At 49.6% G+C, this 10,867-nt stretch overlaps 2 protein-coding genes across 2 annotated transcripts in view; both read right to left on the reverse strand.

Annotated features, from left to right (window-relative positions):
- LOC144142660 (uncharacterized) overlaps positions 1-10,867 on the reverse strand; it is a 125,547-nt gene that overhangs the window by 51,853 nt on the left and 62,827 nt on the right. The gene's annotated exons all lie outside the window — the stretch shown is intronic.
- Positions 3,687-9,859, reverse strand: LOC144142661 (uncharacterized). The gene is made up of 3 exons (XM_077674321.1): positions 9,574-9,859; positions 5,518-6,691; positions 3,687-4,880 (listed from the first exon to the last, which is right to left on the reverse strand). Exons 2-3 carry the CDS (start codon positions 6,672-6,674, stop codon positions 3,926-3,928), a joined length of 2,112 nt encoding a protein of 703 aa, XP_077530447.1. The 5' UTR covers positions 6,675-6,691; positions 9,574-9,859; the 3' UTR covers positions 3,687-3,925.

Below are 10,867 nucleotides of genomic sequence, written 5' to 3' on the forward strand. Positions count from 1 at the left end.
CATCCGAACCCGTCACTTAAGCGACCCCAGATGCTTCTGGCATAAAGAGTGAAATCGAGGAGATAGTGATTAAAACACTACGCACGCAACTACCCACATTGATGGCCGAATATTGCCAGCTCACTCAACTGACCCAGCCAACAGGCCCTGCTTCCATAGCCTCTGCCATTCAGCATGGCTTCGAATAATATCCAACTGTTACAGTGGAACTGCAGAAGCTTCCAAGCTAACGCTGCCGAACTCAGCGAAAGATTACATACAGCTTACCATTTTGCGGCAACAGTCGGAACCCGGTCTAACACGGCACAGGTCAACTGACATAAGCGGAACGGCCACTTATGTGGCTCAGTTTGTCTAGTCACGCCTGGAGGTTCACAAAACGGTTACTATATACCAATCTGTGATGGTCTTGCGAATGGGCAAGCCGTTGCACAGAGCGAGAAGTGAATAGGAGAGATGGCATAGGCAGCCGTGTAATAGGCATAGAATGACCCTGCTCACACCCGCGCAGCAGCTCCCGTCGGTGCCACACGACAGTTCCAGCGGTAGTTCATCGTTGCCGGTAGGTCGGGTCTTCGTTCGGTCGTGCACTGTAGGCGACGTCGTCCGGTTCTAACTGTCATTAAAACAAAGAGAAGCTCCTCTTCTGTGTTCGGGCTAGACGGAAGCGAGTCTTGGACAACCTGGAGTCAGTCTTGGACAACCTGGAGACAACTTTGGAGTCAGTCCTCAACGCATCTGCTGCGCCCGCTGTCTTTCCCGCGCTCCCTCTGCGGCTCTCCCTCTGCTACGGCGGGGCCAGATCTCTGGGCCGCCCTTTTTTTCCGCGCCCTCAGCCGGCTCATTCAAAAGCGGACAGCGCCCACGGGGACAAAGGGCTCGAGTCGCGGCGGAGGTCTGTTTCCAAGCAGGCATCAAAGCGGCCGCATGCAGGATGAGTTTTAGGGGCGAAGCTCCTAAAGCCGTGGGTCTGTCCATACCTTGTGTCTCGTGGTACGTGACCGCCTAGTTCGATGACTCACTCGCAGGTGGCGCTACGTGACCGCCTAGTTCGATGACTCACTCGCAGGTGGCGCTGGTGTGAGTGACGTCATGATGACGTCACTCGCACGTGACTGACACTATAAAAGGCAATCGCTGTTGACGCGCTTCCTCTTTCGCAACGAGTCACCGGATGGAGGAGGTGGTTGTTAACAAGGCTGCGGAGCGGAGGGCGCGCAGGGCGGCGGCAGCGCGCGCTCGCCGACAGGATCCCGCCGTGCGCGAAAGAGAGGCCGAAGCATCTCGTCTAGAAAGTCGCGCTTAAACCGCGCGTCGGCAGCTTCGGGCTGAGCTCGCTTGATGCGTTTTGCAGCCGCCTCGCGAGCTCTCACTGCATCGGGGTTTGCCTGCCGATACGAGCGCTTGCTTGCAGCCTCACGAACCCTACAACAACAACAACAAACGAACAAGAACAAAATAAAAGAACAAAATAAAAGTTGATTTGTACAATGTACGCACACAGTCTTACGTCTTTCTTAATGATGTAATGGGCGAACTTTCACGGAAGAGTTACGGTTACCGATGATCTCCCCCTCTCGAGCTTCGACCCACTTATCATCATTCATTCCGTGGATATGGCGTGCTTTTTTTTATTGGACGCAGCTTCGTCGTCCCGAAATAAAACAGGCTTCCCTCTCGCTGCGGACTCCCAAAAAGCGTATAGGAACTTTAGAAAAGGATGGGCGTATTATAAGACAGTGAGAATCATCCACATGAAAGTACCGCCATGCCACAAAATAAAGCTAATATGGGTGATAGCCCACTCCTCGGCGGAGGGCAATGAATTTGCCCACCAACAGGCCCGAGAACTAACATATGACCACCATTCTGGCCCGTACTGGTATCACTACTCGTTTGGCCCGGGTGCCGGGTCACACGGCTCCGGATGGGGCAACCAGGCTGCACATGATGCAGCACGGGAGCGTCTTGATAGTACACCTCCCCTGGTTGACAACGCGTCGACCTCCTCCCCCCAGCCCTCACCTTCAACTCGATCACGCACGCCAGGCACGGAAGTGCCGTCTTTCTTCCGTTACCCCTCTTGGCTACCTGGCTCTGGCTCCCCCGATGCCTCGCTCTGCGGAAGTATTCGCAAACAAAGATAGGGACAACGCAGCTCTCACACCCCACATCACTAGAAAAAGGACTTACCGAACGGGGTTTCCATTCCCTTACTGTCCCCGCTGCCGGATGACCGTATTCGCCACCCTTGACCACCTAATCTGGCGCTGCTCCGCGTTTTCACTGTACCGCCATATCCTCACCAATGCTATGCCTCCCGACGCCTTTGAAGATGATCCACCATTTGAAGATACAAACTTTATCAGAGCCCTTGGGCTGTTCGGTGTAGAGAGTGGCCTGTCAAGATTAGTGTAGACTGGGGCCTACTCCGGTCGTGAAAATCCCCTAATGAAAGATCTCCACCTTAGCTTGGCCGCCGTGGTCTGATGGGTACCCCTGTGCGGTCTTCATGCACGCATCATCTTTTTAACTGGCTACTCCGCCCTTACCCTCCTTCCCCTATCCCTATTTTGGCCGCATGGCCTTCCTTCGCTTAATAAAGGACTACAACAACAACAGTCAGCCGCGCAGAAGGGTAGGAACTGCAACCCATAACGAGCTACAAGGACATAGTCAATCACTGTATAGACGGGAGAAAAAGGTATCCTAAACCACACCATTCTCTAAGGAGAGCGCAGCAAATCATAGACAAATCCAAGCCGGGTCCTTCCCCCACCCTTATCTCCGAAACAAGTTCTACCCAGATAGATTCGAGAAAGAATGTCCCAACTGCAGACAAATGGGAACACTCCAGCACATAATAGGAGAGTGCAATTTTCCCAAGTTCCCCTCACATCAAACCCGAGCGATGGGAGACCTTGTTGTCCATCCCTGCCCTCGAAGAACAAATTGCGCTGATCACCAGACGACAGGAGTACCTGGAAACATATGGGGCCCGAGATGAGGGCACCACCCCATCATGCGGCTAAACGGCCCAATAGAATGCGCAATAAAGTTTGTTCTCTCTCTATCTCTCTCTCTCTCTCTCTCTCTCTCTCTCTCTCTCTCTCTCTCTCTCTCTGCCGCGTCCGGCGTCAACGCCTGAGCACTTCACAAACAGTAACAAATTTACGGAAGTTGTTCAAGACCGGTCAGAAACAGGGTGTCAACAGCAGTCCTTGAGCGGTATTGCTGCGCCATCTAGGAATGCGGAGGATAAACAATTAACCAAAGTCACGGCCGGTCTGGACGTCCACAGCCTCGGTCAGCATACTACATATCGATTCAGATACGTGCCCTGGGTATGTAACTGCTGACGTCACAAAATATACGATACACAGAGAGAATTGAAATTTTGGCTTTAAAAAAATTCCCGGTGAATAAAGTATTGTTTGCTACCGGACAAGTGTTGCTATAAAATACCAAATCTTTCTACTTAAACATTTATTTTATCTTCAGGGCTCCTTTAGGAAAAAAAACCATGCATGCGGGATTTCGCACTGCTCACATTCGTTCTTCGTTTCCGTCTTTTTTCAGCGCGGTAGCGATCCTTCGTTTTCAACATTTTTTTTTAAATGTTTTCACTCAAATGTGAAATGTGTCAACTAAAGGTTATGTGAGTAAAGCTGACTCTGTGGCAAGTTGTTTGCAATTCTTCGGGGACACAACTTTTATTGATCCTCAAAGATATACACGCGATTATAAGTCATCAAGAGACACCCGCAAGCATAAATTATCAAGCGATGCACAAGCATAAATTGTCAATGTATAACATTATTTCTGGCATTCTTTGTGCTTTCTCAGCACCCAGTGTGCACTGCACTGTATGCACCCTGTGTGCACTGGTGTGCACTTTCTCTGCACTCATGGCGAAGCGGCACAATTACGGCACAATGACATCCGCGACCTTGAGGTAGTCCAGAATACGACGCCAACAGGCAGGATTAAGCTGGTCTATTTGAGTTCCTTCTCCGGGAAGGCATTCCAACTTGTCGCGAACAACTTGGGTGATGAAGAAGTAGTTGTCGCTGATGAAGTGTTTCGCCGACCTGACGGCAGCTTCGGCATCTCTGCCAGACATCCCCGACGCTTCCGTTACACGCGCAACCAAGGACGGCTGTGCTTCGAAAAGCTCGAACGCTTCGGCGCACAGCTTTCCCCTGTTTCTGCCGAGCACAAATCGAGCGGCACGGTTAAGACGTACGTTGTTCCGCGTGAGAGCGTCTCTGATTGTTGTCAGAAAGGCCATCTCAATGGACCTCAAATGGAAGGAGGTTATGAACTGGTTCTCAGTCATTCCCTGGGAGAGAATATCTATGGTTAGCTTGTCCAGTTCCTCGCCACATCCGTAGGGCACCACTTCGAGTTCCACGACGTTCAGACTCTGACTTTCCGCCATCAAAGACCTGAGGAGTTCTGCATTTTCACCGTTCAGACTTATGCACGCGATTTTGAGGTGCGTCACGGACGTGTTCGAGCGGAGACCGTGCGCTGCCCTCGCTGCAAAACCCCGACTTTTGTAGTGATCTTCAATAAGTATCACGCGTTTCAGCGATTGCGCCTTGTTGAGCACATCACACAGGCTGTCCACGTGTTCGGGCGTGGCGTCCCTTGAGAGATAAACGGCCAGGCTGTAGACGAGGCGGCTTGAAGACAGTGCTTGGCACAGCGATACGAAGGAGGCACACGACAGATGTTTAGTGCTGAGCACCAGATCGATGGAGCGTGCGGTCGGCTGTTGCAGTGCAGCACGCAGGCCCGCAGCATCGAAGTCAGTCCACCTTAGCTGCACACGTCCGTACAACTTGCCCTCGCTCAGAGTCCTGGCCAGCGCCTCCCTGCAAAGTGCATCTCCGTTAGCAGACATTCACCATTTTTGGACTACTGCACTTCTTATTCCCAGAAAAACGAAACATTATCATTATAAATCGGCAATAGCACTACAAACCTAAAACACCCACTGGCCCTCTTCCTCTACTCCCTAATACCCTCAAAGCCCATCTGTCTGCTTTCCTCACTTCTTTCAAATGCTCTTACCACTGTACCGAATGGCAGATTCAAGATGGGGCGGTGGCGATATTCTGTTTCCAAGTCAGTGCAGGCCTCAAAAAAAGGCGAATGGGGAATTAAATAACCATTGGGCTTGGCGGACGGGACGTATGTTCTGTCAAAAAGGCGCAGCCGCATTGAGCCTCGTTCTTTGTACCACACCAGCCAGTCGTTTATGTTTGGAGCTACAACTCTTCAAATCCTGCCAAACATGGGGGCGAAGCCTCTTTTTTTTTTTGTCTAGGAGGGGAGAGGAGCACGACCCCCCCCCCCCCCCCCAATTATGCCCTACAAATTTTGGGTCCTCTGCAAACAACTGTCCCTCTAGCATGCGCGCACATGGCAATGCTTCACGTAATGGAGACAAAATAAATGTGAACTACACACGTATACATGTTATGAGAGAAATGTGCGAAGCTTTCTTACCTCTCCAAAGGCGATGCCATCTTTAAGCCAAGCTTCACTGAGCACGTTTTGTTTATTGTTAGTGCGTGGCACAAGCGCTGAACTGCTTCAAACAACACCCTGCATTCGGAGGCATCCAGACACTCCAGCGTCTCGTTTTCTGATAATCCTTCGGCAAGCAGTTCTCCACACTTGCCACTGATCGTAGCCTCCGTTATTTTCAGTGTTCGAAGTCTTCTGTTGTTTGAGAGCAGGGAACGAAGGCCTTGTCCCACAACTAGGAATTCCAATTGCTGACAGTCGATCGCCAGGAGTTCTAGGGTGTTGTCGTTTTCAACAGCCCTCAGGACGTCAGCACTACGCCCCCCAGACCGACAAGAATAATGCAGTTCCGTGAGTGTCGTATTTGTTCTCATAAAGTCGCAGAATGCCTCCTCTATTGCCGGGTCGTGATCGAGCCAGAATTCCTTCATTTTCCGACTGGACCGCAACAACATGGCAAGGCTTTGGGACCCAGGGGAATCAAGTTTGGCTCGAAATGCTAAGCTCGTCAGGTCCTTGCAGCTCGAGATGCCGCTCATGATGACACCTGAGCTACGTCTAAGATCACCCACCCCATACCGATGACATACCCCATACTGATAACATACTGATAACATGTGAACTTTCCTGAGAGAGTTTGCATTGGCTGACAACAGCTCCGTCAGCCTCACAAGCAAGTCATCGGTCAAGCTGCAACCTGTCAGAGTAAAGCTCTGCAGATTGTTTATGGGACCGATTGCATCGAGCACAGAACTGCAGTCGAAGGATTCTACGGCGTCAATAGAGATGTGCCGCAAGTTAGACGCAAACCCGACCACCAAATCGGGAACAGCCACGTTATTACGAAAACTACTTCCATGCAGTTCGAGGGTTTCGATACAACGATGCTTCCTCAGTAACCAGATCCACAAAAAGGCTGTGTCATCAGGGTCGTCTTGATGCACAGGAGGGCCTTCCGGAATAATCGCAAGAGCAAGCTTCCCGGGCAGCGGTTCCTGAATGTCAATTTGGAAAGCCTTGAGTGCAGCCTTCCACTCTTGAAGTTCATCACAGAGCCAACAGCTGTCCATTGAATCTGTGCAGTCTCGCAGCAGATCGAGGTGTGGCCATTTCTCCTTCCACCGTCGCTCGTCCATCTCTATCTCTGCGAGCACTGTAAATGATAGTGAAAAAATACGGCAGGTTTTGAGACGGTCAGTTTGCTTTTGGGCCGTTTTCTCGGCTCCGTTTTATTGAAGAAAACAGGGGCTGTGTAAGCACAAATTTTCATTCGTTTTCGGCTACCGTACCTTTCCCAGAATTTCACCCAACCACTCTACTAGTGTAAGCATAATCAAATTTAAATGTTTGCGTTTTTACTTGCTTTATATTTCAGGGTCACTCGCTGGAGTATGAAAAAATCACGAAACACTAAACTGCCCCAGCTGGACGATATCTTTTCTCTAGAGGAAGAGCACAAGAACCACCAGTCTGCAAACACTGTAGTGGATATCCTAATCAGCAACATGTCCTATGGGAATGTCCTTACACTATTCCCAGCATTCCTCACTTACACACACCGACAAAGCTTCCATATCCCATTGACCCAACCTGGCTGACTCTCGCCTCCACTTTCGAGGAGCAGCTAGCTCTAGTGCAATACATCAAAAACGCGCTAGAGCTAGAGTTCAGCATTCATTGAAGACGACTGGTAATTGGGTAATTGGGTTGTCTGAACCGCCTTTGGTTGTAAATAAAGTTCTCTCTCTCTCTCTCTTCTCTCTCTCTCTCTCTTCTCTCTCTCTCTCTCTCTCTCTCTCTCTCTCTCTCTCTCTCTCTCTCTCTCTCTCTCTCTCACGTTTAAATAAATTCTTCGAACAACTTGTTAGAGTCAGTCCTGGTGACGTTAGCGTACGTAACACCTCCAAGCGTGCATGCTTTTCGACTGGTAAAAAAAAGAGGAGCGACACTGTAGTTGAGAATTGTCGTGTATACAGTTAAACCTGGATATAACGAAGCTGAAATAAATTCACATTTTGTCGTTACATCCAGGTTTTTCCAAAATGCAGGTTTCGATTTTTAGCTTGCGGGAATGAAGCAGAAACGAAACCAATATGCTAGGCACCACTGATGCTGAACTCACACTTGTTCAAGGATATATTTCACACTGAAGATCTGCGTGATTTGCGCTTGCTGCTACTGCACCGCCCCCGAATTGACAAACGTAACTAAGTATCACTTTTGCTTTTTGATACTTTTCGGTGCCTTAACGCGTTTGAAGAGCCAAACTTGTGATGAAAGGGCGCCTTTTCGCGAACTTGCTGCTATTTTCTTCAGTAAAAATTTTTGTAGGGATGCCAGCTGAGACACTGTACCCGCCGGTGTCGTTCTTCCTTCTCGCCGGTGGAGACGGCATTTAAAATTGCGAGCTTGCCTTGAAAAGGGATCTCTTTTCGTGTTCAGGCAGCAGAAATCATCCACGAACCCATACCACAGATATCAGGAGACATACGCGACTACACGTCGACAGGCAGGCCTAGCACATAACCCGACGCCGCACTCACACATGGAAACGCACGAAAGATATCGGTGCGGGCGAAATCCGCTAAATTAGTGCATTTCGCGTGCCGATTTTTCGAAAACTGACCAGAAACCTTGAATCATCGGCGTAGCAAATTCGTTATATCCAGGTTAACCTTCGCAACTCGTTCGTTACATAGATGTCGCAACCACGTGGGCTTCAAAGAAGGTGGAAACGGGGAATTGAAAATCTCCGTTAAATTCAGGAATTGGCAACATAGAGGTTCGTTGCATCCAGGTTTAACTGTAGCTTAGTATTCATATTGGAATCATTTTCGCTGCGCTTCTATTTCAGGTTGCCGTTTCACGTACGAACTGAACGTGCAACAATACCGTACTTTCTCGCATAAGGATCGCACTCCTGAAGTGTGTCGTCAAAATACGACATTTTTTTTTATTTTCCGCGCAATGATCGCACCCTGAACTTGCCGCAGTCCAGCTGACGTTACTCGTGCTTACCTACGTTTCCTTCTCTTTCGAAGCGGATATGGGCACGTTATTGCTGCATACTTGCCGATATTGGCGATATCGGCAATAATGAATTAATTATTGGTGCGGAAGAAACTCTCACTAAATACACACAAGGCAAAGAAAAAAACGCGCTCAACTAGCTGCGACGGCAACCGTGTCCTGCACTGTGACAGCAGCAGCCATTTATTGGTCGACCGACCTGTTATCACCTGACAGCCAACTCGTTCAGGCGCGCTCCATAATTCATGAAAACACTACATTTTGGTTCAGTTTGCTACGCGGCTGGCGGTTGTCCGTGGAGCTTTTATTAGGTTTTTATTTATTATGTTTGTATGTGAATGTGACCTTTGGTAAAAATTCTGACTTGCAACTTGCTTGCGCTTTCGGCGCTGAAACTTTTTTCTCGAAAAATTTAGCTCGCGTAATGAAGGCACCCCTAAATTTACACCATATTTTTGGAAGGAGAAGAGCGATCATTACGCGAGTAAATACGGTAGTGACAAGGGACTAAAAGAGCGAACTTGCCAGATACGATGGCTCGACAAAAGGCGGGCCAACTTACGCAAGACCTAGCGAACATATATCGACGCCGACCTATACGCATTCTACGGGGGTAGGAACTGCCTAGAGTTACGAACACGCTATTTTGTTGTCTACCCGCCGCGGTGGCTCAGTGGCTAAGGCGTTGCGCTGCTGAGCACGAGGTCGCGGGTTCGATTCCCGGCCGCGGCGGCCGCTTTTCTGATGGAGGCGAAAAGCAAAAACGCCCGTGTGTTCGAGATTTCGGCGCACGTTAAAGATCCCCAGGTGGTCAAAATTAATCCGGAGCCCTCCACTACGGCGCGCCTCATCGCCTGCGTTGCGTCGGCGCGTTAAACCCCACAATCAATCAATATTTTGTTGTCTCCCGTTACGGCGGCTGCAAGAGCCCTGCCGTTTAACGGGTGGCTAGCTTTCTCGGCAAACTACATAGCATGCAAGAGAATATAACGACAGTACACTAACCTCTGTTAGCCTTGCGGGGGTAAATTCCTTCGTTCCACTTGTGAACCAGCGAGGTGCCCCTGCCTGTGTCCGCTGTTCTTTTTTGTGGTAGCGGTGTAGGCGGATCGGCGAGCACCACCTGTATACGTTTTCCTGTTGCCACGCTGTTGCCACGCCAGTTGTCAAACTGTTATCACGCTTGTTCAGAGCCACTGGTTGCAGGGTGTGACAGCGATTGCGCGAAGGCGAATCCCCGTCTGCGGCACACTTCCCCTGCCCTTCAATCAAAAAGTGTCGCTTCTGGTCGCAGGGGAAGTCACAAACGGGTGTTCCGGAAGCTTCGGCTTCCGGAGCTTCGGCATGGCGCTCTTCGGGAGCTTCCGGAAGAGCGCCATCTCTATGCGTTTGGCCGGACGTGCACGTCCGGCCAAACGCATGCAGATGGCGCTTTTTGCTGAACACAGGCTCTTTACTGAACGCAGTAGTGTGTGTTAAATCAGATATTCAAACAGGGCTAGAAGTAAATCAGAGGGCGGTATAGGTCGATTGGCATTGGGGGCGCACACAGTAAAAAAACAAATGAGGCAGTGCATAGCGACATGAGATGGGCCTCCTTTGAGGTGAGGGAAGCACAGAGCAAAATGTGTTTTGAAGAACGACTTAGAAATACTGATGACCAGAGATGGGCGGCCAAAGTGTTACGGTATCTTTACCTGAAAAGCGTGGACACACAGTGGTGGAAAAGAATCAGAAGGCTCAGGACAAAGCATATGACACCTGGAAGTGCAGGGGAAATGACTAAGGCAATAAAAAATGAAGTAAAAAGAATCAGAGACAACGACCTGGAAAAAAGAGGATGGACGCGAAGAAGTCGTTAGATATCTACGGGATCTGGAGGCAGGAGATCACAAGGGAAAGTTCTTCGATAATACCAAAGGGAGCGCATTGCTTTTTGAAACCCGGGCGGGTATACTTGCGGACAAATACGCTTATCCGCGAGACGGTACAGGAAGAAATGTGCGTAGGCTACGGCAGGGTGCCAGAAACCATGCGACATATTGTAAGGGAGAGCAGAAGTATCCGTCCAGCCCTCGGTGAGGGAGCCATCCAGTTTCCGGAGGCCCTTGGCTTTAAGCTTAGCGGAAAAGTGAATTGGACGGCAGTAGAGGTTAGTAAAAGAAGGTTAGAGTGTTGGTGGGAAAAGAGCAGAGAACAGATTGGGAAGACATGCGAACAAAGAAGTCAGAGTATCACAACAATTTCATAAAGGCATTATTTTATGTTATTTTTATATTTCTTGTATTTTTTTTGGCTA

The sequence above is a fragment of the Haemaphysalis longicornis genome, unplaced genomic scaffold (genome assembly GCF_048455015.1).
Source record: "Haemaphysalis longicornis isolate Haplotype H1 unplaced genomic scaffold, Haemaphysalis longicornis Haplotype H1 scaffold_6, whole genome shotgun sequence".
NCBI lineage: Eukaryota > Metazoa > Arthropoda > Arachnida > Ixodida > Ixodidae > Haemaphysalis > Haemaphysalis longicornis.